Source organism: Leptonychotes weddellii, chromosome 5, assembly GCF_054177405.1.
Source record: "Leptonychotes weddellii isolate Sample4059 chromosome 5, ASM5417740v2, whole genome shotgun sequence".
Taxonomy (NCBI): Eukaryota; Metazoa; Chordata; class Mammalia; order Carnivora; family Phocidae; genus Leptonychotes; species Leptonychotes weddellii.
In genome coordinates, this window is record NC_138373.1 from 53,530,079 (window position 1) to 53,557,712 (window position 27,634).

General features: G+C 40.4%; 1 protein-coding gene across 13 annotated transcripts in view; it reads left to right on the top strand.

The window, feature by feature from the left end:
• Window positions 1-3,598: 3,598 nt before the first annotated feature.
• Window positions 3,599-27,634, top strand: part of MLLT10 (MLLT10 histone lysine methyltransferase DOT1L cofactor) — a 210,337-nt gene continuing 186,301 nt past the window's right edge. For 10 of the 13 annotated variants that reach the window (XM_081820713.1, XM_081820717.1, XM_081820716.1 and 7 more), the window contains exons 1-3: window positions 3,837-3,969; window positions 4,103-4,262; window positions 7,746-7,825. In XM_081820713.1, coding sequence (XP_081676839.1) covers window positions 4,103-4,262; window positions 7,746-7,825 — 240 coding nt within the window. In that variant the 5' untranslated portion in view covers window positions 3,837-3,969. Of the gene's footprint in view, window positions 3,970-4,102; window positions 4,263-4,657; window positions 5,116-7,745; window positions 7,826-27,634 lie in introns of those variants that run through there. The other 3 variants (XM_081820715.1, XM_081820714.1, XM_081820723.1) reach the window with 3 other exon arrangements.

Consider the following 27,634-nt stretch of genomic DNA (forward strand, 5'->3'; position numbering starts at 1 on the left):
TGCATTCTCCAAATTATTTAGAAACAAGATTATAGTTTCTGGTGAGGTTTAGTAGATGAATGAAATCTAATAATTGCTTTTTGTTTTAAAATCTTGGTATCAATTGCTTTTTGTTTTAAAACCTTAGTATCAGAGCCAATACAGAATTTTAAACACTTTGTGGAAGTCAAGGATCTGAGTTAAGGAAAACACGTTTAGTCTTGACATTATAGAAATATACCTCAATTTCTATACCTCATTATAGAAATATACCTCAACAATGGATATAATAGACTAAATATAATGTGCACAAACAGAAGGGAAATAAAACTTTATTTTAAAAGGGGGATAAATATAAGCAATACCAACTATGAACTGAATTTGGTTTTAAGTATTTCTTTCATACTATCTACTTACATAAATGATTATTGAAAAGGAAATCCAAAAATTTGGTCCCTAGGTTGAGGAATAAAGAAAATTACAAGAAGATATATTACCCATAAAGAAAAAAAAAATACAGTTTCCCATTATAGTAGGGTTAGAGGTTACATCATAAAATACTTTACTTGAGTTTTTTGTGGTTTGCTTCAGATGATTAGTTCAGAGAAATAGATGAGCCAGTACTGAGTTAGCTGCTGTTGTGTGAAGAATACTGGGGACAACAGGCTTTTGTTTTATTCTACAGGTACTAGATATACTTTTTCAAAGGGTATTTTGAGAATGAGGAATCAGATTTAAAGAGTAACATTATTTTAAGATTGAAATTGTCCTTTTCTATGAGGTTATTCTATAAATCCCATGGACCTTTTTTCCCCTATTACCATGTATTTTTAAAAACTTACTTAAACTTTAACAATTAAGGCAATTTACATGTTTTATCCATTCTAAGATATGAGAGCATATTCAGTCAATTGTCATATACACGTATATGTATGTATGTATCTATATATATACAGATAGATAGATATGTGTGAATGGGTATATATCTCACACAAAGGACAAATATAACTTGCTCACTGCTATATTTCCTGTATCCAAAACAGTCCCTGGCTCACAGTAAATGTTCAATAAATATTTACTGCATGAATAAATAATTAACTGAACTGTTTTATAATGTTCATTATTCTCCTTTTCACTTAATATTTTATAGAAATATATTAAATATTACACTTTTGCTATATAAGAAAAGTCCTATATCTGGTACGTGAGTTGAAATTAGAGTGGCCTATTTATACCCATTATATTTTTTCTTATAATTTTCATACCTCAACATTTAACATGTTAAATATCACTTTTTAAAAATAATTTGACATATTTTGTCAACATTTATATGTACATCTTTAATAAAATTTCTGCTTCAAATGCTGTTTTTTGTATATAGGCCTGTTCTTATGAAATAGTGTATTTTCTTTATTTTCCTAAATTTCAAAAATCTCTTATGAATGATGAATGTGTTTTATTTTGAAGAGTGAGTGTTTACCTATATTTCTTTTATTAAGTGTTACAGAATAGGATAAAGTACCAATCCTTAACATATAAATTAATTCTATTAAAAGAACTAGGCTCCAGTGCATTAAAAATAAAATGAATGTATGTTTGAATAATTTAGTGCATTAAGGTTTGACTGCAGTGTTTAGGAAGGGAAGTTTCACATTGATTTTAACTCAAAATTACTCTTCATTGGAAGTCTGAGCCTGAGCAGGAATTGGATGTTGAACTGGTATCCCTCCTAAAAGGGTAAGGATAAAATATACAGTTAAGACACACAAAACAATACAGTTTTGTTTGAAGGTGGTTTTAATTTTACAAATATCAATGGCATTTTAAGAACATAATTATTATATGTTTAGAAATTTATTAATTGTTACCATACCCCAAAAAAGAATTTGCATTGCATAAGTATGTAATCTTTTTGTAATGTTCTCTTAATGACCTAATAGCTAAAAGAGAATTCTCATTTTTGTGTGTCTCTTTAGTGTACATTTTCCCTTACACTTTTAGTAGATTTCCATTACTGTAGATATCTCACTTAGCTTTTAGAATGTTTGAGTATATTTGCTAACATATGCTTGCATTGTGTAATATCTATTATAATTCTTAAATAGATTTCTAGCAATTAATTTGAAATGGAAAAAACAGCCATGCTACCATTTTTTTTCTTTATGAGAACATTTGAAATGCTTTTATTTATTTATTTATTTTTAAAAGATTTTATTTATTTGACAGAGAAAGACATAGCAAGAGAGGGAACACAAGCAGGGGGATTGGGAGAGGGAGAAGCAGGCTTCCCGCGGAGCAGGGAGCCAGATGCGGGGCTCGATCCCAAGACCCTGGGATCATGACCTGAGCTGAAGGCAGATGCTTAACGACTGAGCCACCCAGGCGCCTCTGGAATGCTTTTAAACCAGTTATCTTTTGGTGACTGACTTGGACAACTTGGGTTCCTTCATCCTTTAGCACTGAGTAACTGCATTTTCCAGATCTTCACATTACATTGCTAATTCCTGTTAAACAACCATTTTGTCCCCGCAAGTTATTAACCAAAGCCATGAATTCACCTAGTAAGTATGCTTGTCATTTAAACAAGGTATATTCCTATTTCACGCTAAACTTTCATAATTAGACACTTTTTGCCGAAAATCAATCTTGGGCTTACAAGGATACATAGGGGACAGGGCAACAGTGGAAGATTTTACAGCCCAAAACTGCGTAGTATCTGGCTAATTAATCTATTCAGATAGGCCTAAACCATTTTCTATTTGTATGTGAGGAGTGAGCTCCCATCTTTCTGCAACTTAAATCATTTGGAGTACAGAGCCAGATCAGAGAAATCCTCAATCAAACCTGGACTCCCCTATCGCATGGTGTTATCATTTGGTGACTGACTAGAACTTGGGTTTCTTCATCCTTTGGTATCATATTACTGCATTTTCCAGATCATCACATTATATTGCTAATTCTTGGTTAACAACCATTTGTACTCCTACACAGCAACCTGAAGGTATCCTTGGTGTTCCCTCTTTGAGTATTACCCTAACCCAGGCTTTTGACCTTCAGTCTGTGATGCGCTTTCATTTATCACTGGGGCCAATGTGGTGTGTAAATGCGCTGCGGATCTGGTGGCACTTCCACTGCGTGAACTTTGGGTAGAGTCCAGGATGTGAATTTAATGGGTGGAGAAGCTTCAGCAGCACTGTGAAGTTAGCGCGGCCAACTGCAGGAAGCCATGCTTCACTGCACCCTTCTTGGAAGCTGGCATACTTGCCCTACCCTTGCTACCCACGGGCCAGCTCTTGAGGAAAAGGCAGGTAGGTTCTCAATGCAGGGAGATGCTCCAGGTGAATCAGTCCCCTCCAGCTCCTCTGATAAAAGACCCCTCCCTCCCAGTCTTCGGCATCCTCCTCCCCTTCCTCCCTCCCTCTGAGGCCCGTTCGAGACTTGCACGCTCAGCCCGCGCGACCGGCGCTGCAGCAGACGGCCCCAACGTCCCCGCCCCCGCGTGCGCGCCCCCGCGTTCTCTCGTTGGCTCGTTCCGGCCTCAGCGCGCCGCCAGCTCCACTCGCCCCCACCCCCTAGCACACCTCGGCGGCTGCGAGCAGCGCGGGGGAGGGGAAGGGCCGGGAGGTAGGCCGCGGCGGCGGGCCGGGCGCGGCGGCGCGCACGCAGGCCTTGCCTCTCCCGGGCCTTCTCCCTCACGCCGGCCGCAGGGCGGGCGCGCACGCCGAGTGACGCTCAGAGGAGGAAGCGCAGCCCCCTTCCCCTCCCTGGCTGCCCCTGGCCCAGCGGGAGCCCCCCCAGTGCGCCTGTGCGGAGGCCTACTTGATTATGTGTGCCCTCTCCGGGCTCCAGCGTTAGCGGCCGGGTGGAGGTGGGGAGGGAAGAAGACGAGGAGGAGGCGGAGGAGGCGGTGGAGGGGAGGTGGGGGGAGTCAGCAAGGACATGGCTCCTGACTCCTGTGCGGAACGTGAGTGACTGAGCGGCAAAGCCCGAGTGAGCGAGCGGCCGAGCGGCGGGCGGGGGCCGGGGACGTAGGGAAGGGAGCGGGGGTGCGGGTGGCTCTGCGGGGGTAAGTACTAATTGGCTTGCATGTGTTTTTTAATGGTCCCCCCCAACTCCCTCTTAGATGGTCTCTAGCGACCGGCCCGTGTCACTGGAGGACGAGGTCTCCCATAGTATGAAGGAGATGATTGGAGGCTGTTGCGTTTGCTCAGACGAGAGAGGCTGGGCCGAGAACCCGCTGGTTTATTGCGACGGGCACGGCTGCAGCGTCGCGGTGCATCAAGGTAAACACCCAACCGCCCGCCGGGCCGAACTCGGCCTGCTCCCAACCGTCACCGCTTCCCCCACCTTGGCAGCAACTGCCAGTTCCCCTGCCGCCCCTCCCCCCGCCCCGCCCCCGCCCCCGCCCCGTTCCGCGGCCCGGGATTGACTCGGAGGGTCCGCGGCGGGGCGGAGGGGGTGTGGGCTGTGCATGTGGGAGAAAGTGCGTGTGGCCTGGACTGTCATGTGATTCTGCGCTCACTCTCTCAAGTGTCATTTGGCCGCCGCCTGCGCCCGGAGCCGTGGGGCTGGAGACTTTCTGAGGCGGTGGTTGGAGGCGGGGGGCCGAGGGGGGGGGTGGGCGTTGCGGGTCGCGGTCTGCGCTCCGGGGGCGACGGGGGGGTGGGCGTGCGCCCCTCGGTGGAGTCCCGGTGGCGGTGGGTTGGTTTGGGATCGTGGAGGCCCCTCCCCCTTCACTGGCTGCCCCGGTCTGCCGCAGTGTGTCTGGAGACTTCCTGTGGCATGGAGTCAGGCTCGGGAATGCCACTCGCTGCGCCGGGGCGGGTCGCGGAGGCAGGGCGCTTGCCCGGGCCCTTTAGATTAGGGAGCGGAGGCGCCGCTGCTTCACCCCAAGCTTTCTGGCGGAGACGCTGCTGCTGCGGACTGGGAGCTTCCTGCGGAGAAGACGGTGGCCTTCCGCCGCCGCCGTCGTGCTGCTGCAGGAGCGGCTTGGCTGAGCTGCCCTGGGCTGGTGTTGAGGCTGTAGAGGCGGCATCTGGCCACTTCCTCAGCTTAAGTAACTGAAGAGAAGAGGAGGTGGTGGTGCGGCCAGTGACTTGGGGAGCATCTTAGCTTATTTCTGGGTGTTTCCATTCGGTGAGTTTTTTGGATATTACAAGAAAGCCGAGGACACTAGTAAGAGCGTTTTCTGACCATTAAAGTTTCTGACTTTTTCTGTTTCACGTGGTAAGGAAACAACCTAGATAGTTTTTGGGTGGCTCTTCTCTCCCTGTTACTCACCAACCCGCCCTGCTTCCCATTTTTGATTTTGGCGTGGAGTGATGCAAATATTTAGATACTATCGAATGAGAGAAAGCCTGAACATAAGGGTCTAAAGTGCATTCTTTATAGAATGAAATCTCAGAATTCGTAAGGGAGACTTAGGAGATAGTGGATTAATTACCAGAGTGCAGTTATTCTCATTTGTTTTTTGACAAACACCAAAGTTGCACACCTTTCTTCTTTTAAGGAGTGAAAACAATGTGTGTTGATTCTGATTTTTAAGGTTTTAGAGCTGATATATAGCGTTTCCATCAGTGTTCATTGGCATTTGTGGAGGTATTTCTTAGGAATTGGATTCTAAATTGCCAGGTTTCAATCAGTAAAGTCGTCTCTTAGTATAGAAAACACTCATTTAAACTTTAAGTTTTCTTGACAAGAAGTAGTACTTCTGGGTTAAAATAAAAGTTTTTGGACATTGATGCAGTGTTTCTTGACTGATAGGACATTTTTACACTGACATGTTTACAAATTTTAAAAGGAATTGCAAGTTTAGCTTTTGGAGTTTTAAAAATTTGTGCTGGTTTTATATTTTAGTGCTTTCCAGTATTTAAGATATTTCAAGCTTCCTCTGAGCAAACTCATGCAAAAATGTCAGTTGGTTATTAGTGTTCTAGGTTTTTGGGAAAATTCAACTTTGAGTTAGTTAAATATCAAAATTTTTTTTATTTTTTAAACTGGAGTGAGATTTAGATCTATTGAAATCACTTATTGGAACATTCACATCATATTTTTAGAAATAAATTTGTGCTTTTTAAAATAATGGCTTTATTGAGATGTGATTCACATACCAGAGAATTCACCCACTCAAAGTGTACAATTCACTGGTTTTAGTACATTCGCAGAGTTTTGTATCTAATTACCACACAGTTCTAGAACATTTTCTTTTTTCTTTCTCTCTCTCTCTTTTTTTTTTTTTTTTTTTAAGAGAGGGAGGGGTGGGGGTACAGTGGTGGAGAGAGAATCCTAAGCAGACTCCATGCCCAGCACCGAGCAGGTGGCAGGGCTCAGTCTCACAACCCTGAGATCATGACCTGAGGCGAAATCAGGAGTCGGATTCTTTTTTTTTTTTTTTTAACGATTTTATTTATTTTTGACAGAGAGAGAGAGTACAAGCGGGGGAAGCAGCAGGCAGAGGGAGAGGGAGGGGCAGGCTCCGGAGCCCTATGTGGGGCTCCATCCCAGGACCCTGGGATCATGACGCAGGGCCAAAGGTGGACGCTTAACTGTCTGAGCCACCCAGGCGCCCCCCGGAGTCGGATTCTTAACCGACTGAGCCACTCAGGCGCCCCAATTTTATTTTTTAATTTTTGTTTCAGGGGTACAGGTCTGTGATTCATAAGTCTTACACAATACACAGCGCTCACCACAACGCATATCTTCCCCAATGTCTATCACCCAGCCACCCCATCCCTTCCACCCTCCAGGCACCCCAATTTTAGAACATATTCATCAACCTAACAAGAAACCTTGGACCCGTTAACAGTTACTCTCCGTTTCTCCCCAACTCCCAACACTAGGGAACCACTAGTGTACTTTCTATCTATTGATTTGCTTATTCTGGACAATTTATACAAATGGAAGCATGTCACGCTTAACAATACATTTCATTTTCTTTTCTGCAATATTTTTTGCTTATTTTGACAGGTGATTTGGAATTATTTTTATTAGACTTATCTAAAATGCTTGCTATTTGGGACGCCTGGGTGGCTCAGTCGGTTAAGCATCTGCCTATGGCTTGGGTCATGATCCCAGGGTCTTGGGATGAGTCCCGTATGGGGCTCCTTGCTCAGCGGGGAGCCTGCTTCTCCCTCTGCCTGCCACTCCCCCTGCTTGTGCTCTCTCTACCTCTCTCTCTGACAAATAAATAAATAAAATCTTTAAAAAATAAAATGCTTGCTATTTAAATTGCAGGATATAGGAATGAATTTCTGAGTTATTCTTTGTAAAAAAATCTGTTAAATTTTACTCTATTCTTCCTATCATAAAATAATAAGTATAATTTGTAGTGCTTATGCTTATCTAAAATAACAAAAGGCTGGTCTTTTAATGTTTTTATTAAAATGTCATACAGGAGTGCCTGGGTAGCTCAGTTCGTTAAGCATCTGCCTTTAGATCAGGTCATGATCCCAGGTCCTGGGATTGAGCCCCATGTTGGGCTCCCTGTTCAGCGGGGAGCCTGCTTTGCCCTCTCCCCACTGTTCCTGCTCTCTCTCTTTTTATCTCTCTCTCTCAAATAAATAAAATCTTAAACCCCAAAATGTCATAAAATTTTTATTAGGTGGTAACATAAGTGATAAATAAAAATATAAAATGTTTTCATTCTTTGCAAAACGTGTATTTTTATATGTATAGTCTGAGAGGTAATTGAGGGCTTTGAAAGGGTATTTGATTTTCCATAATTTAAAAAATTTTAACATACTTTAAAATCTTTTATTTCCCAATAGCTTGCTATGGCATTGTTCAAGTACCCACTGGACCATGGTTTTGCAGGAAATGTGAATCTCAGGAGAGAGCAGCCAGAGTGGTAAGAACTGTTTATCAAAAACATTAAAATACTTCAATGAAAAAGAAAAACAACTTCAGTGAGTAGCTTAGGATGCTACACATTTAGTTTCAGTTTGAAGGGTTTTCAGTTTTTTGTTCAAATATTGAATTTGGGCCAAATATTGACTTAACAGTTTTAAACCAATTTTATAAACTGTGAAAAACAAATTGAACCACATAAGTATTTGTTGAGGGATACTTTGAATGGATAAAACATAAAGTTGTATTTGGGCTTTAGTTCTACCTACTGTTTTGAAGGGTTAAATTGGCAGTAGAACATAAGGAAGTTAAGGTGATAATTCTGCTAGGTTCTGCTTAATGAATAAAAAAACACAAGAGTTTAACCACTGTATTCTTTTTACTACATCTGCATGTGTATAGTTTAACTTTGAATGCTCAGTATTTTCACACATTCAGTTCTTTTGGCAAAGCAACATAAAAATTTTCCTTTCTTACTTGTCTGGCTACCTTCTTTCTGAACACTTTTGTAAACTTCTTGTAGTCATGAGGGAGGTATGTTTATTCTTTGTGGTCCAAAGCGTTTTTTTTTCAATTGAACTTCTGGAAATAACAGGGAGAAATAGATTTAATTTTCATTAATCATATAAAAGTATTACCATTTGCAGTGTGATAGTTCCTTCTTTTTGGTGTTGGCTAGAGAATTTGACAGAGGTAGAAAACAAACATTTGAACTTCTTCTTTTTTTTTTTTTTTTAAAGATTTTATTTGACAGAGAGACGCAGCAAGAGAAGGAACACAAGCAGGGGGAGTGGGAGAGGGAGAAGCAGGCTTCCCGCTGAGCAGGGAGCCCGATGCGGGGTTCGATCCCAGGACCCTGGGATCATGACCTGAGCCGAAGGCAGACGCTTAATGACTGAGCCACCCAGGTGCCCCGAATTTTGTTGGTTTTTAAGGGAAACTCTTTGTAGGTAGGCATTCATTGTTCAGAAAAAGCACTTGATGGGGCTTCTGGGTGGCTCACATGGTTGAGCATCTGCCTTCGGCTCCAGTCATGATCCCAAGGTCCTGGGATCGAGCCCCACATCAGGCTCCTTGGTCGGGCAGGAAGCCTGCTTCTCCTTCTATCTCTATTGCTCCTCCTGCTTGTGCTCTCTCGTCCTCTCTGTCAAATAAATAAAATGTTTAAAAACAAAACAAAACACTTGAATTGCTTCATTTACCTCAAGTGAACATGTATTTTTGCTGAAGATTTTTTTTTAAAGATTTTATTCATTTGAGAGAGAGAAGGAGAGAGGGAGAGTGCACAAGTAGGGGGAGAGGCAGAGGGGAGGGAGAAGCAGACTCCGCGCTGAGCAGGGAGCCCGACTGGGGCTCGATCCCAGGACCCTGAGATCATGACCTGAGCTGAAGGCAGGCGCTTAACCGACTGAGCCACCCAGGCGCCCCATGCTGAAGATATTTTATTAGGCCTTAAAACTGTTTGGGAACCACTGTCTGCTGGTTAGAGGTTAAAACTCTGATGACTATTTTGTATTTAATGAGTATTTGTTCTTAATTACCACAGGCTGAAGAGATTTACTAGAAATAATATATATTTATAATCTTTTAATGGGATAAAGAGGATATGTTAGGTTTTAAATATTCTACTTTGAAAACATGGTGAGTGGATTGTGGAAAAAAAAAAAATGGCCAAAAGCCCATTAAGAATTTGCATTATTTAGGGGCGCCTGGGTGGCTCAGTCGTTAAGCATCTGCCTTCGGCTCAGGTCATGATCCCAGGGTCCTGGGATCGAGCCCCGCATCAGGCTCCCTGCTCGGCGGGAAGCCTGCTTCTCCCTCTCCCACTCCCCCTGCTTGTGCTCTCTCTCTCGCTGTGTCTCTCTCTGTCAAATAAATAAATAAAATCTTTAAAAAAAAAAAAAAGGAATTTGCATTATTTAGGTATTGCTATTCTAGCTCTAAATGAAAAGACTATTTTCTACAGGAGGTGAGATGTAACTTTTTCCTACTGTTCTGCCTCTTTTTATTGTAGTTCTTCCTGGCTTACCATTGTCAGGGAAGAACTGCTGGATGAAATGTAAATCAAAATTTCAGGGATTGACCTAGGGTTTGCACATTTTGTTTTTTTTTTAAGATTTTATTTATTTGACATAGGGAGAGAGAGAGCACAAGCAGGGGGAGTGGCAGGCAGAGGGAGAAGCAGGCGCTGATCAAGGAGCCCAATGTGGGGCTCGATCTCAGGACCTCCTGGGATCATGACCTGAGCTGAAGGCAGATGCTTAACTGACTCTGAGCCACCCTGGCTCCCCCACATTTTATTTTTTAATTTTTGCTTAATGAAAATACATAATGCAAAAAAAGTCACTATAAATCTTTAAAACCATCTGAACTATATACTTAAGTGTATTATGTATTTACATTTAATTTTATTGAGTAAAATTATATTAATATATATTTGTTATAAATAGGTATGGATATAGAACATATAATAAATATTCCCTACCCGGGGAACTAAGGTGGATTCTTCATATTTGCCCCAAATCTTGCCTTCTTCTTAAAATAATAAATAAAAAAATTAAGTTGAAATACTTTTGTACTCTCCCCAGTCTGAGTCATCCATTATCCTTTTAGTGTCTATTAGGACCATCTCTTTTTTCTTTCCAGTTTCATTGGGATATAATCGACCTATAACATTGTATTGATTTAAGGTATACAATGTAATGATTTGATACATATATATATACATATATTGCAGAATGATTACTAAAATGAGTTTAGTTAACATCTGTTCTCACATAGTTACAATTTTTTTTTTTTTTAAGATTTTATTTATTTGAGACAGGTAGCAAGAGAGAGCACGAATGGGGTAGGGTGGGTAGGGTGGGTTGGGTGGGTGGGGAGGAGGGACAGAGGGAGAGGCAGAAGCAGGCTCCCCCCTGAGCAGGGAGCCCGCCTTGGGATTTGATCCTAGGACCCTGGGATGATGACCTGAGCCAAAGGCAGATACTTAACCAACTGAGGCACCCAGGTGCCCTTGCAATTTTCTTTTGATGAGAACTATTTTTTTTTTTTAAAGATTTTATTTGTTTGATGGAGACACAGCGAGGGAGGGAACATAAGCAGGGGGAGTGGGAGAGGGAGAAGCAGGCTTCCTGCTCAGGGCTCAGTCCCAGGACCCTGGGATCATGACCTGAGCCAAAGGCAGACACTTAACGACTGAGCCACCCAGGCACCCCTTGATGAGAACTTTTAAGATTTATTCTTGGGGCACCTGGTTGGCTCAGTTGGTAGAGTATAGGACTCTTAATCTCACGGTTGTGAGTTCAAGCCCCATGTTGGGTGTAAAGCTTACTTATACACAGAACTTTCATATACACAATACAGTATTGTTTTTTTTTTTTTTATTTATTTGAGACAGAATGAGAGACAGAGAGCATGAGAGGGAGGAGGGTCAGAGGGAGAAGCAGACTCCCTGCCGAGCAGGGAGCCCGATGCGGGACTCGATCCCGGGACTCCAGGATCATGACCTGAGCCGAAGGCAGTCGCTTAACCAACTGAGCCACCCAGGCGCCCACAGTATTGTTAATTATAGTCACCATGCTATATATTCCACTCCCAGAACTTACCGTATAACTGAAAGTTTTTACCTTTTGATCAACCACCACACACCTTTTCCCCACCCACCATCCACTGCCTTTGGCAACCGCCACTCAGTTTTCTGTTTCTATGAGACCGGTTCTTTTAGATTCCAAACATAAGTGAGGTCGTATAGTACAGATGGACCTCTGACTTAGGATTTTTTGACTTTACAGTGCTGTGAAAGCAGTATGTATTCAGAAGAAACCATATTGCAAATCTTATTTTTTGATCTTTTCCCAGACTAGTGATACACAGTATAATATGCTTGTGATGCTGGGCAGTGGCAGCTAGCCAGCGCTGCCAGTCAGCTGCCAACTCAATCAGGAGGGCAAACAACAGATAGCTTAGGACCATTCTCTACCCTTACAAGCACTCTGTTTTTCACTTCCAGTGCAGTCGTCAATAAATTACATAAGGTATTCAACACTTTATTATAAAATAGGATCTGTGTTAAGATGATTTTGCTCAGCTGTAAGCTAAGTGTTGTGAGCACATTTCACACTAGGCTAGGCTATGATATTTGGTAGGTTAGGTGTATTAAATACATTTTCAACTTACGATATTTTCAACTTACGGGTTTATTGGGACATAACTCCATTGTACGCTGAGGAAGATCTGTATTTGTCTAATTTGTTTCACTTAGCGTAATGCCTTCCATCTGTGTTGTTGCTAACAGCATGATTTTCTTCTTTTTTATGACCAAATAATATTCCTGTGTGTGTGTGTGTGTGTATTTGTGTGTATGTGTATCTCACGGTCTATGTTTTTATATTGCATGTGTGTATTTATAAATATCATTTAGTATTATAGGAATGGCATCATATTGTATATATGTTCTGCAACTTGTGATATAGCTGCATTAATACATACTGATTTAGTTCATTCTTTTTATCTGCTTTTTAGTGTTTTGTCACAATGTACCACAATTTAATTTCCTTTTTTAATTTTTGTTTTTAAATTTAATTTATTGATTGTCATTTAGGTTTCTGATTTTTCACAATCACAAATAGTGCTGCAGTGAACATAAACGTAGACATAATGAAGCTTGGTGTTTTTGTTTATTTTTTTTAAAGAGATAGTGGGGGGTGGGGCAGAAGGAGAGGGAGAGAGAAAGGATCTCAAACAGCTCCATGCCCAGTGCGGAGCCCCTTGGGCTCGATCTCACAGTAGTGAGATCATGAGCTGAGCTGAAATCAAATTAGGAGTCGGATGCTTAACCAACTGAGCCACCCAGGTGTCCCAGAAAGCTTCGTGTTTTTAAAAAATATAGTCTGAGAGTCTGTATTAATAGGCAGGTTTTAATTTGTTTGCGGTTATAATAGTGACTGGTATATTTGGGCTTATTTCAAAAGTTTTATTTTCTGTTTTCTATTTACCATGCCTTTTTTCTTTCACTTTTCCTTCAGTTGGAGTGATTGAATGTTCTTTATTCCTTTTTATTTTAAACATTTTTTTAAGGATTTTATTTATTTATTTGAGAGAGAGACAGAGAGAACACAAGTGGGGTGAGGGGCAGAGGGAGAAGCAGACTCCCTGCTGAGCAGGGAGCCCGATGGCGGGGTTTGATCCCGAGATTCTGGGATCATGACCTGAGCCGAAGGCAGATGCTTAACTGACTGAGCCACCCAGGTGCCTCTGTTCCTTTTTTTTTTCTTTTTTAATCCTGTGTTGATTTGGAGAGTATATATTCTACTTCTTTTCTGTTAGTGATTGCCCTAAAGTTTTAATGTGCATACTTTGTATTTTAAATGAGTCAAAAAGTAATACAACCAAAATCTCAGGATTCCTTGTATTCCCATCTTTCCCTAGGAAAATCTATTATTGTCTGTATTTTAATTCCATCTGATTTATTTATTTGTTTGAAGGGGGGAGGGTGAGAAGGAGAGAGAGAATCCCAAGCAGGCGCCACTCCCAGCATGAATTGGATGTGGGGCTCAATCTCACAACCCTGAGATCATGACCTGAGATGAAATCAAGAGTCGGACGCTTAACTGACCCCAAATTCCACCTTCCTTTTTTTTTTTAGTATATGTGCTGCCGAAGCGAGCACCCACCTTCCTTTTAATTTCCCAAATTAGTAGCTGTGTGTGTGTTTTTTAAATTTCATTTTTAAATTTATTTTTTTTGAAGATTTTATTTATTTGAGAGAGAGAGTGAGGGAGAGAGAAAAGGAGCTGGGAGAGGGGCAGAGGGAGAAGCAGACTCCCCGCTGAGCAGGGAGCCCGATGCAGGGCTCCATCCCAGGACCCTGGGATCATGACCTGAGCTAAAGGCAGATGCTTAACCGACTAAGCCACCCAGGCGCCCCAGTTGTTTTTTAATAGGTATTTGTAATTTAGACCTAAGATTACTGAAGTTTTGCTCAACTGTTTGTTTCCCTTGCTGCTTTATGGGTCATTTCCTTTTTTTTTTTTTTAATTACACAGTTCTAGTGTTCTCCTCCAGAGTCTTTGACTACTAAGTAGTAAGCAAGCTATATTAGTCTTTTTATGTCTAGAATGTTATTATTTTGCTCTCATCTATGCTAGTTTGAGTTCTAGAGTCATAGTTGTTTTCCTGTAAGTAAAGATCTTATTCTAGTTTGTCTTCTGGTGTCTAATTGTGGTAAACAGAAAATCTGTTGACATAGTGCTTATCCTGCTTCGAAGTTGATTTGCTTTTTCATTCTGTGGACTCAATGTTTTTTTTCATCTTTGAAAATTTTCTGCTCTTTCTTCAGGTATCACCTCATTTAATTTTTTTCTGGAACTGTTACTTAGGTGTATGCTTGGGATTCTTGTTCTTTTCTTCATGTATTTTGTTATTTAAAAAATTTTTTTTTTTTAAAGATTTTATTTATTTATTTGAGAGAGAGAGAATGAGAGAGAGCACATGAGAGGGGGGAGGGTCAGAGGGAGAAGCAGACTCCCTGCTGAGCAGGGAGCCCGATGCGGGACTCGATCCAGGGACTCCAGGATCATGACCTGAGCTGAAGGCAGTCGCTTAACCAACTGAGCCACCCAGGCGCCCTAAAAAATTTTTTTAGAAGATTTTATTTGAGAGGGAGAGAGAGAGCGAGAGAGAGTGAGCTCGCACACAAGCAAGAGCAGGGAGAGGGAGAAACAGACTCCCCGCTGAGCAGGGAGCCCGACGTTGGGCTCAATCCCGGGATCCTGGGATCATGACCTGAACCGAAGGCAGACGCTTAATGGACTGAGCCACCCAGGCACCCCTCTTTATGGCTTTTAATTTCTCTTTTGTATTTTCTATTTTCTCTCTCCATTATGGATAATCTCTTTAGCTCTGTCTTGAAATTTACGCTTATTGTTAACCCAGTCATTGAATTTCTTTTCTGAGTAAATCATACCTACAATTTCTATTTTATTTTTCAATTTGCCCTTTTTCCCCATAATATTTTGCTATTTTTGCCTTATGGATGATATTCCTTTATTATTTGAACATTTAAGACACTTATTTTAGGGGCACCTGGCTGGGTCACTTGGTGGAGCATGCGACTCTTGATCTCACAGTCTTGAGTTCAAGTTCCACATTGGGCATAGAGATTACTAAAAAAACCTTACTTTAATACTTCAGAGAGTTTAGAATTCTTTCATTTGTTTTGTTAACTCTGGTGGTAGACATCTTCATGTAATTTGTAATTTTTGGTTATGAGCTAATGCTCAGGAGTTGTCTTCTTTGGATTCCTGTTCCTCTAGGAACACAGTGAAGATGTTGCTGTGGGGAGTTTGTGCGTTTGCGGTCTCTGAAGAACCATGTTTGCCCCCTAACAAAGATCAGATTACGGTAGCTTCTGCAAATTAGGAATTTACAAATTTACAAATTCTTTCATTTAAAAGGAGTTCAAAAGGCCTTTTAAAACTTTTTGACAACTCTGTGACATCAATTGGGGTCAGGCTTTTTTTTTTGTCTTCCTATTATGCCAACCTTAGCACATGGTTTTCATTTTCAGGGTTGTCCCACAGTCAGAGCATGGCAGCTGGAACTTCAGTCATTGTGACCTGCAGAAAGAAGTTCCAGGCAGAAGGGGGGGGATGGTAAAGTTAAAAGTGGTTTTCCTCCCAGCTGACTTCTTCTCTTAACGTTTTCCTGAAGTCCCAGTCAACAAGTTATGCTTAGTTTTACTGGCTTTTAATTGTTAGACTTCAAAATATGGGTCAGTTGAAGAACTGAATAAAATTGGTGTTTTGTTAGGAGGGAAGAACGGTAGAATGGTTTTGGGGTGGTAACCAGCCAACTCTGTCAGATTTTGCCTGCTGAAGTTCACTGCTCCAGACTAATTTTTAAATTTGTTTCTTGACTGGAATCTGGTACCCTTTAGATAATGGATTTTGGGCCCCACACTCTCTCAGTGTAGGCTTGAATTTCTGGTTTTTCTAGAGTGACCCCTCTACTTATGTCCAGAACTAGCATCTCACTTCAGTGCAGCTTCTCTAGTCTTAACTGGTCTAGGCCATGTTTTTCTCTAATAAATTCCCCTTTGGTTGTATAATAGGCCCTTAACAGCTCCTATCCTTGTGCAGGGAACCCAGTTAGAACTTTTTTTGTCTGTGTGTCTAGGGTCTGTGCTAGTGTGATAGTCAGTTCCAATCTCTAGGGGTGAATATTAGATCTGATATCTTCATTGACTGCCATAGCTTCAACTAATGTTCATCTTTTTTTTTTTTTTTTTAAAGATTTTATTTATTCATTTTAGAGAGAGAGAATGAGAGAGAACACACGAGAGGGGGGAGGGTCAGAGGGAGAAGCAGACTCCCCGCCGAGCAGGGAGCCCGATGCGGGGCTCGATCCCAGGACCCTGGGACCATGACCCGAGCCGGAGGCAGTCACCCAACCAACTGAGCCACCCAGGTGCCCCCTAATGTTCATCTTTTTAGCTTTTCTTTTTTATTTCTGCTACCTGGAGATTAACCTTTATCTACATAATTAAAAATTGCTTTCAAAGTTATTTATCTTTGATTTCTGAGTGCAAGAGGCAGTTGCAGTTTTAAAATTTCATAATTTTATTTCTGTGCAAGCTGTTTAGCTTGTATACTTTAATGGAATGCCTTCAGAGTTAACCATCTGCTAGCATTTTTTCTCCTATTGCTGATTCATATCTAATATTTGCCTTTGTAGCTTTAAAAGAGGTGCTTTTAGAAAGTTAACAGATTTAGTGCTTACCACCATAGATAAAATAGTAAATGGCCAATTTCTGTTATCTCTCTTGATTCTTCTTATTTATTTATTTATTTATTTTTTATTTGAGAGAGAGAATGAGATAGAGAGAGCATGAGAGGGGGGTAGGGTCAGAGGGAGAAGTAGACTCCCCGCTGAGCAGGGAGCCGGATGCGGGACTCGATCCCGGGACTCCAGGATCATGACCTGAGCCGAAGGCAGTCGCTTAACCAACTGAGCCACCCAGGCGCCCTTGATTCTTCTTTTACTATGAGAAAAGCCTAGCATGTCTGACATGAAGTATGTGCTTAATACTTGTTTTATTCTTTTCTAACCTGCCTATGCAACTAGTAAGAGAAATGGAATCATAGGAATGTATTGATACCTTGCCCAGCATATGGTATCTATTTATTCCTTTTTTAGATCAGATTTAATTTTTTTTTTTTAAGATATAATTTCTGTGTTTATCAAAGTGATAAATGCATAGTCAAAGTCAGGTATTCCGAAAACTTCTCTCACACAAATAAAGCAGTACCTTGCTGCTTGACTCTTGAACCCTAATCTCATTCTTCAGAAGCAGGCTCTTTTGGCTGCTCCTTCTGGTATTTACTTGCGTATTTTTTTTTTTTAAGATTATTTATTTTTTAGAGAGAGAGAGCACAAGCAGGTGGAATAGCAGGGAGAGGGAGAAGCAGGCTTCCCACTGAGCAAGGAGCCTGACATGGGGCTTGATCCTAGGACCCTGGGATTATGACCTAAGCTGAAGGCAGATACTTAACCAACTGAATCACCCAGGCACCCCTCAAGTTTATTTTTCTTAGTAATCTCCAAACCTGGTATGGGGTTTGAGCTCAATCCCAGGATTAAGAGTTGTGTGCTCTACCAACTGAGCCAGCCAGGTGCCCCTATAAGCAGCTATTCTTGACATATCAGTTTTAGTAGTTGCCTTTCAGTATATCACAAATTTTCATTAAATCAGTGGTGTTAAACAGTAATATTTACACTATTATTACTATTTAAATATTTATTTGTGAGCCAAAAGTATACTGATTGTTTGCTTGTATTTTTTTTATTTCCCTGGGATTAATCGTATTTTCATTTTCTTTGTATTCTTTTTTTTTTAATACTTTCTTTTAAGATTTTATTTATTTTTTAAGACTTTATTTGTCAGAGAGAGAGAGAGAGAGCATGAGCGAGCACAAGCAGGGGGAATGACAGGCAGAGGGAGAAGCAGGCTCCCCTCTGAGCAAGGTGCCCAATGTGGGACTTGATCCCCGGTCCTGGGACCATGACCTGAGCCAAAGGCAGATGCTTAACTGACTGAGCCATCCAGGCATCTTCTTATATTCTTTATCTAAGGCTAAATCTTTGTATATCCTCTAGCTGCTTCATATAATCTTCCAAATGATTGGGGTGCCTAGGTGGCTTCTCCCCACTCAGTGGGGAGCCTGCTTCTCCCTCTCCCTCTCCCTGTTGCTCCCTCTACTTGTGGTTACTCTACCTCTGTCAAATAAATAAATAAAATCTTAAAAAAAAAATCTTCCAAAAGATTAATGAATCAGGTAGTCTGTTAATAAAATTTTCAATTAATTCCCTTTTCCTTTTCCTCTCTCCCTCCTCTCCCTTTTTTTCTCCTCCTCTCTTTCCATCTTCCCCTCCCCCTCTGTCCTTCTCTCTTCTTCCCTCTTCTCTCCCTTCTGCCTCCTCCTCTCCCTCCTCTTCCATTTTTCCTTCTTCCTCCTTTCCTTTTTAAACTAGTAGACCTTCTGGGTACCATCTCCCTGCTGTCATTTGGGCTGGTTTCTCTTTAGGCCTGGATCTTTCTCTCACTATCGTCTTGGGGGAGTTTCTTTATTTCTTTATTTTGGATTCTATTTTATAATGCTTCATTCCCCCGTTTCATCTTTAATTGTTTATTTTGTTTCAGTGGGTACCTCTAGTAGCTTCATAGGAAATGGTGCGTGAGAAATAATTTTTTAAAGATTTTGCATGTTTGATAAAATTGGTAGCTTTACCGTCTTGAATAGTAGTTTGGCTGACTATAGAATTCTTGGTTGGAAATAATTTTTTTTTTTTTTAAAGATTTTATTTATTTATTTGAGAGACAGCCTGGGGAGAGAGCGCAGGAGCAGTGGGGAGGGGCAGAGGGAGAGGGAGAAGTAGGCTTTCCACTGAGCAGGGAGCCCGATGCTCGGCTCCATCCCAGGGCCCTGGGATCATGACCTGAGCTGAAGGCAGACGCTTAACTGACTGAGCCACCCAGGTGCCCCTGGAAATCATTTTCTTTCAGAATTTTGGTGATTTGCTTTTTAGGTTCAGTGTTTCTGTTAGAGATCCAGTAAAGTTCTGATTTCTAATACTTTGTGTGTGATTGTTTTCTCTGGATTTTGTGGTTTTTTTTTTGTTTTTGTTTTTTTATCCAGGTTATTTCTGATATTTTTCATGGTAGCATGTTTCCCCTCACTCATTGTAAAGGGCACACAGTGGCCCTTTTGATTTGGTAAATCATGTTAGGGAACATAAGTTCAGTTAATGGTAAAATTTTTTTTGATTATTTCTTTGATGATTTGCTTAGTTCTGTTATTTTTCTGTATGGTTTTTTATTTGTATATTGGACTTTTGAACTAATTTTCCAATTTTTAATATTTTGTGTTTATCTGGTTTTTTTTTTCCCACTTTCTGAGGCAGTTCCTTACTTTGTCTTCTAACCCTTCACTTAAATTTCTGAAGTCTATTATACTCTGTGTTCTTTATTTTTTACATCTGTTTTTATTTCTTGTATGCAGTATCTTTTTTTTTTTTTAATTGAAGTGTAGTTGATGCATAATGTTACATTATTTTCAGGGGTACAACATAGTGATTCCACAACTCTCTATGGTATGCTGTGCTCATCACAAGTATAGCTGTCACGGTATATATAATGCTGTTACACAATCACTGACTATATTCCTTATGATGTGCCTTTTCATCCTTGTGACTTATTCATTCCATAACTAGAGGCCTGTATCTTCTACTCCCCCATCACACATTTTGCCCATTCCCTCAGTCAATCACCAGTTTTTGGATTTATGGGTTTGTTTTTGCTTATTTTCTTTGTTCATTCATTTGTTGTGTTTAGATCCCACATATAAACAAAATTGAATGGTATTTCTTTTTCTGACTTATTTCACTTAACATAATACTCTCTAGATCCATCCCTGTTTTGGCAAATGGCAAGATCTCATTCTTTTTTTATGGCTCAGTTATACTTCATTGTGTGTTTGTATGTATGTGTACACACACTACATGTTCTTTATTCATTTATTTATCCATGGACACTTAAGTTGATTCTGTATCTTGGTTATTGTAAATAATGCTGCAATAAACATAAAGGTGCATATATTTTTTTGGATTCGTGTTTTCATTTTCTCTTGGTAAATATTCAGTAGTGGAATTATTAGATCATATGCTAATCTATTTTTTTAAAAAGATTTTATTTATTTATTTTGAGAGAGAGAGAGAGCATATGCTCAGGTTGGGGGAGGGATAGAGGGGGAGAGAGAATCTCAAGCAGATTCCCCTCTAAGTGTGGAGCCTGACGCAGGGCTTGATGTCACAACTGTGATATCGTGACCTGAGCCGAAATCAAGAGTCAGATGCCAGGTGCCCCATGGTAATCTATTTTTAATTTTCGATGAACTTCCATTTTGTTTTCCACAGTGGCTGCACCAATTTATTCTCCCACCATCCGTGCACAAGTTTTCCCTTTATTCCATATCCTTGTCAGCACTTGTTAATTCTTCTGTTTTTGATACTAGCCATTCTTACTAGTGTAAAGTGATAATCTCATTGTGGTTTTAATTTGCATTTCCCTGATGATGAGTGATGTTGAGCATCTTTTCATGTGTTTGTTGGCCATCTGTATGTCTTATTTGGAAAAATATCTATTTCAGGTACTATTTATTTATTTATGAGAGAGCTGAGAGAGAGCATGAGCAGAGGCAGGGGAGAGGGAGAAGCAGGCTCCCTGCTGAGCAGGGAGCCAGACACGGGGCTCGATCCCAGGACTCTGGGATCATGACCTGAGCCAAAGGCAGATGCTTAACCAACTGAGCCACCGAGGCACCCATTTCTTTTTTTTTTTTTTTTTTTTAAAAGATTTTATTTTTAGGGGTGTCTCGGTGGCTCAGTTGGTTAAGCATCTGCCTTTGGCTCGGGTCATGGTCCCGGGGTCCTGGGATCGAGCCTGGCATTGGGTTCTCTGCTCAGTGGGGAGTCTGCTTCTCATTCTCTTTCTGTGCTCACGTGCTCTCTCTCTCGCTCATTCGCTCTTGTTTTCAAATAAATAAATAAAATCTTAAAATTTTTATTTTAAAGATTTTATTTATTTGACAGAGCAGGAGAGCATAGGCAGGGGGATCGGCAGAGAGGGAGAAGCAAGCTTCCCGATGAGCAGAGAGCTTGATGCGGGGCTCGATCCCAGGACCCTGGGATCATGACCGAAGCTGAAGGCAGTTGCTTAAGCAACTGAGTCACCCAGGTGCCTCAAAAAAGATTTTATTTTTAAGTAATCTCTGTACCCAGTGTGGGGCTTGAACTCTAGACTCTGAGATCAAGAGTCGTACACTCCACTGACTGAGCCACCCAGGTGCCCCCCGCTCCGCTTTTTTTTTTTTCCCCTGCTCATTTTTTTTTTTTTAAGATTTTATTTATTTATTTGACAGAGAGACAATGAGAGAGGGAACACAAGCAAGGGGAGTGTGAGTGGGAGAAGCAGGCTTCCCACGGAGCAGGGAGCCCGATGCGGGGCTTGATCCCAGGACCCTGGGATCATGACCTGAACTGTAGGCAGACGCTTAACGACTGAGCCACCCAGGCACCCCTCCCTGCTCATTTTTTAATTGGATATTTTGGTGTTGAGTTGTAGAAGTTCTTTTTTTTTTGTAAATTTTGTATATCTTTTTTATTTTTTATCTTTTTAAGTAGGCTCCACACTCAATATGGGCCTTAAACTCATAACCCTGAGATTAAGTGTCACATGCTCCATCTACTGAGCCAGCCAGGTGCCCCTATTTTGTATATATTTAGAATATTAATCCCTTATCAGATACATCATTTGCATATATTTTCTCCCATTCAGTGGGTTGCCTTTTCATTTTGTTGAGGGTTTCCTTTGCTGTGCAAAAGCATTTTATTTTGATGTAGTCCAGTGATTTATTTTTGCTTTTGTTTCCCTTGCCTGAGGAGACATATCTAGAAAAATGTTTCTATGGCTGATGTCACAGATTTTAACTGCCAATGTTTTCTTCTAAGAGTTTTCTGGTGTCAGGTCTCACATTGAGGTCTTGAATCAATTTTGAGTTTATTTTTGTGTGTGACTAAGAAAGTGGTCCAGGTTTGTTCTTTTGCATGTTGCTGTCCGGTTTTCCCAGCACCCTTTGTTGAAGAGTCTGTCTTTTCCCCATTGTATATTCTTGCTTCTTTTGTTGTAGATTAATTGACCATAAAAGAGTGGGGTTATTTCTGAGCTCTCTATTCTGTTCCACTGATCTGTGTGTCTGTTTTTGTGCCAGTACCATACTGTTTTGATTATTATAGCATTGTATATCTTGAAATCTGGGGTTGTGATACCTCCAGCTTTGGTCTTCTTTCTCAAGATTGCTTTGGCCATTTGGAGTCTTGTGGTTCTGTACAAATTTTAGTTTTATTGTAGTTATGTGAAACATGTTCCTTTTTTGTTAGGGATTATAGCTTACTGTGGGTAGTAAGGATATTTTAACAATATTGGTTCTTCCATTCCATGAATATGGAGTATCTTTTGGATGCTATTTTTCTCTTAACTGTGAGGATATTAGTCAGAACGTTTTTTTGTTTTGTTTTGTTTTGTCTCAGTTTTCTGAAGTTTTCGTCTGCTCCTGGGACTTTTTTCCTCAGAATTCCTTTGTATCATTGTTTGGGCCTGTCTTGTTAGAGACCTTGTTTAAAAATGTGGTGACTCTTAGCCACCTATTTGAATTTAAGACAAACTCCTAATGAGTTGATTGGAAGCTGTGTGTGTGTGTGTGTGTGTGTGTGTGTGTGTGGGCAGGGATTGTTGCTGATTGACTTTGTTATAGGTGATCTAACTGGATTCTTTTATTAGGAGACCACCAGCTGGTTAGCTTATTGAGAGGGAAATCTTCCAATCATCTGTTTCGGATTGACAAACCTGGTTATTCAATATTCTTTGAGCCAGATGTTTGCCGGAATTTCACTATTTACAGTTAGATTTTCAGTTAATTCCTATTTTTCGGTATGGTACCCCTTTCCTCAGCTGTGCCTGGTATCCCCAAATCCAGATTTCCTCGTTTACCCTTTCTGCAATTTTCCAGGATGGGTGTAGTTGAGAAGGAGATTAGTGGGAAGTTTGGTTGTTTTTCAGAGTATATCCCGTCTCTCCTCACCTGAACCCATTCCTTTTGGATACATATACCTCCACCTGTGCGTGTGTGACTCCCTATCCCTGATGCCTGGTACCTCCAGTTGCTGCTGTATAGTCTAAGATACATGCTTTTGGGCTTATCTTACTACAACAACCTTTTCTGATTTGTTAAGTCACTTACTACTTGTCTCCTTTCTAGCTTCCGAAATTTTATAGCTGTTGTCTTCTCTTACGTTCTTTTTCTGTTTGTAGCTTTAGTTCCTATCTCATTTACTGGTGTTCTAGGAAGGAGAGGAGGTAGTTTTTAAGTGGAATTAACTATTTGTGCTTGTGATGTCGTCTTTTACCATCTCTTTCAGGGCTTTGTTTTATGTTTTAGTGTGTTCTTTCTACTTGATTTTTCTTCCCTCACTCCACACACATTTTTGAATTTTTCCATAGATTCTACTTTCCCTTTACATTTTTCACCTTTCATTTTTTGTCTTTTCTCTTTCATTAGCAAGCTTCCTGGAAGAATAAAGCTGTAGTTGATAACTCCGCTTCAATTGTCTGTTATAGTGTAGCCTCTTAGTTGTGCATAATGATTGAGATACAACTTAATTGTCATTTTAAGCAATAGCATATGAAATCTGCATTTGCTATAGTATTCTCATCATGGACACTTGTCCATTTTGTCTTTCAGTGACCCTTGTATAGAAGCCCATGTACTAGAAATTCTTTTAATAATTTAGCTTCAGGAAAATTGACTCCTGGTATATTTCCTCCTTTTTCCTAGCTCCCGGATACGCATTCTGTTTTTCTTTTTGTTCTGGCTATCAGGCAGCCTAGAACCAAATCTGGTCTTTAGTTACATCAGTTGTATTAATCTGATTACTAGTATATTTGTTTCTTCCTCCTCCTCCTGTGGGGTTTAGGACTTCACCTCTTATCTCTGTTTCGCTGCGTGTTGATTTCATTCTCTCATACTACAGACTCTCTACTTCATGAGGCTGGAACCATGACTGCTGGCAGCTCTTGGCTCTCATCTTCCCAGCCCCTTCTACCAGAAGAAGGGGCTCTCTTGAAGAATCCTGGGAAGGACTCTGATTGGCCTGTCTTGGATCATGTACCCACCATTCCTGTGGCTGGAGTGGGGAGGGTACTATGAATGGCAACCCTCACTAGAACTACATAGTTGGAGTCAGGGGTAAGAGCAGTTTCCCTAAATCAGGGGGATGTCCTTCATACTAGCTTTCAATGTTCATTTTTCTACTTTTTATTGTTATAATACAGGTTGTTTATCTGTAGGCTGCCTCAAATCCTTTTCTGAAGAAAGTTTGGGTGTAAATAAGTGCATAAGATGTCACAAACTCCTATTCATTCACCTTTGATACCGTTACATTTGGCTCTTAAGTCCACCACCATTGATTTTGCTGTTAATTTCAAATGGGCAAATCCAAAATTTTTTCAGTTTTCATTCTGTTTGATCCACTTTCAGCATTTAAAACTGTGATTACTCCATTGCTCTGTGATCCCTAGTGCCATTGCAAAAACTGTGATCACTCCATTGCAACTCTCTCTTCTCATGACATTTGGGAAGCTCCTTTCTTCTCTTAACTCTTTAAACATTTCCTTTTGGTTTCCTGTTTGGCATTACTTCCTTACTTCTTTAAAATTTAAGTTACATGATTGCTTTTCTCGCTTGTTTATTTGATTACTTTACCCTATGAAAACTTATGATGCATGCTTGGGGATCTTTTAAGCATCAATATCACCTAAACAATTTTATTCCAGCCTTCCGATCCATATTTGCAATTACCTTCTGGATATCTCTATTTAGGTGTCTTAGGCATCTTAAATTTAATTTTTCTACCACTATAGTCACTGGCATAATTTAAGCTTTAATTTTTTGTCTAGATAATTATAACAGCTTAAATTAACTTATTTAGTTTTTGGTAAGGTGATATATTGACATGGTTCAAAAAAAAAAAGATAAACAGTGGGGTGCCTGGGTAGCTCAGTCGGTTAAGCGTCTGACTTCAGCTCAGGTCATGATCTCAGCGTCCTGGGATCAAGCTCCACATCAGGCTCCCTGCTCAGCGGCGAGTCTCCCTCTCCATCTCCTCCCCCCCCACCCCCCGCTTGTGCTGCTCTCTCTCAAATAAAGTCTTAAAAAAAAAAAAAAGATAAAGAGGTGTGCCTGGTCGGCTCAGTTGGTGGAGCTTGAGACTCTTGACCTTGGGGTTGTGAGTTTAAGCCCCACATTGGGTGTAGATTACTTAAAAACAAAATCTTTGAAAAAACAAAACAAAAGATAAACAGTGAAAGTTTTTTCTCCTAAACCTTTTATTTGCCTAGGTTTGCTTCCAAACTTCCCATTGTTACTATTTTTTTATTCGTTTTCCTAATTTATGTAATATATGTATGTGCTTTACATATATAGAGTCTTGTTTTTATTCTTTTTATATAAAATGTAGCCCATTACACATACTTATGCGAACTTCTCCCCTTTTCAGTACAGTCCACTTCTGTTTCAAGATCATCTCCTGCAAAGCAAATATGGTTGTTGTTTTCAGTTTCCTGTAGTGTTTCCTAACTGTTGGTGGAGGGAGACTTTTTTTTTCTGGTCCATAGTATTTTTACTAAAAGGATTGTACTTTACATTTATACTTTTTTTTTTTTTAAGTAATCTCTCCCCAACGTGGGGCTTGAACTCATGACCCCAAGTTGCATGCTTTATCGACTGAGCCAGTCAGGCACCCCTAACACAGTTAATTTATGCATGGAGTATGGCTGGGTAAACACCCTTCTCCAATGCCCCTATCCCCAGCAATAATAAAAGTCTGGGGGCTCCTGGCTAGCTTGGTTGGTAGAGTATTGCAATTCTTGATCTCAGGCTCGTGAGCTTGAGCCCCATGTTGGTGCAGAGTTTACTTAAAAAGTCTACTTCTGCAGTTATGCAGTAGGGCCAGAAAGTTATGGTATTATGGGACACCTAGTTGGCTCAGTTGAAAGAGCATGCAACTCTTGATTTTGGGGTCGTGAGTTTGAGCCCGACGTTGGGTGTAGAGATTACTTAAACTAAAAAAAAAAAAGAAAGTGAGGGAATTGTTCTGGAGCCAGCTAGAGATTATAGCTGCCCTAACGAGATGTAAACTCTTCTTTCTTCATTTGTATTGTCCCTACCTCTCTTATTAATCACTTTTTCTAGTCTGTCCTCTACATAGCTATGAGCAGACAAATAACTCCAAAAGATGACTTTCTATGTGTTATTCTCAGTTGCCATCAGTGCTTTTCTGTTCTCTAAGTCCCAAAGTACAAAGTATTATTCTCTGTCTTAAGAAAATTTGCTCTGATTTTTGTATACTAAGTGCAGGCATGCTTATTTTTGGATAATTGGGGAAAGGAAGATAAGTAGAGAAAATCCATAATTTCACCTAGAGACATTCAGGCAGTACATTAGTAAGGTTAAGATCACAGGCTTGGAGTCAGATGGACTAGATCTGTGATTGGGCAAGTTTATCTTCTAAGCCTCAGTTTCCTCCTCTGCAGAATAGCATGAAGCTCTGTTTATGTGCCAAGTTCAGGTGCTTTATATGAAGGAGTATATTATTTTACTCTCTCAACAGGACAGTGAAATAGGTACTATTTGTATGTCTTTTTTTTTAAATGATGAGGCAACTTGGGGCCTAAAGAGGTTTAGTAATTTGTTCAGTGAGTACACCAGGTTTTGAACCCTGGGCACTCCAGAAATGATGGTTTTAAGTGCTGCACTACAGATTCTAGTTCAAGCAGGTAACCAGAAGTGTATGTGTATATGTGAACATTTTCATCTTGATGTTATTTTAGAACAGGAGAAAAATGAAATACATCAGTGTGGTGAGATTAGGAAATACAGTTGACCCTTGAGCAATGGCTTTCAATTGTCTGGGTCCACTTATACTTGGACTTTTTAAGTAAATACAGTACTGTAAATGTATTTTTTTTCCCTTATGCTTTTCTTTCCCTTTTTTTTTTTTTTTTTTTTAAAGGTAGGCTCCAGCGTGGAGCCAAATGCAGGACTTGAACTCATGACCTGAGTCAGACGCTTAACTGACTGAGACACTTAGGCACCTCTCCTTACACTTTTCTTAATATTTCTTTTTTCTAACTTTATTGTAAGAATACAGTATTTAATACATATAAAATATATGTTGACTATTCTGGTAAGGTTTCCAGTCAATAGTAGGCTATTATTAGTTAAGTTCTTGGGGAATTCAGAAGTTTGGGTGTGGATTTTTGACTGTTGCGGAGTTGGCATCTATAACCTCCATGTTGTTCAAGGGTCACCTGTATATTATTAGTTATAAGGACAGTTTCCTTCATGGTTGGGTTTTTCCCTGAGGTTTTTTAGTTTCTGCCATTGTATGTGTATATTTTAACCTCTTGTTCCTACTTCATTTCCTTTGTCATTAAAGTTAGGAAGGAGAAATTTAGGTGAGCTGTATCTCTGTTTGCAAAAGTTTTGTTTTACTTCAACGTTCCAGAAGTTTTTTTTTTTTTTTTAAGAGAAGGAGGAGGGGAGGGACAGAGGGACAGGGGAAAGAGAGATTCTTAAGCAGACTCCATGCCCAGCAGGGATCCTGACCTCACAACCCTGAGATCATGACCTGAACT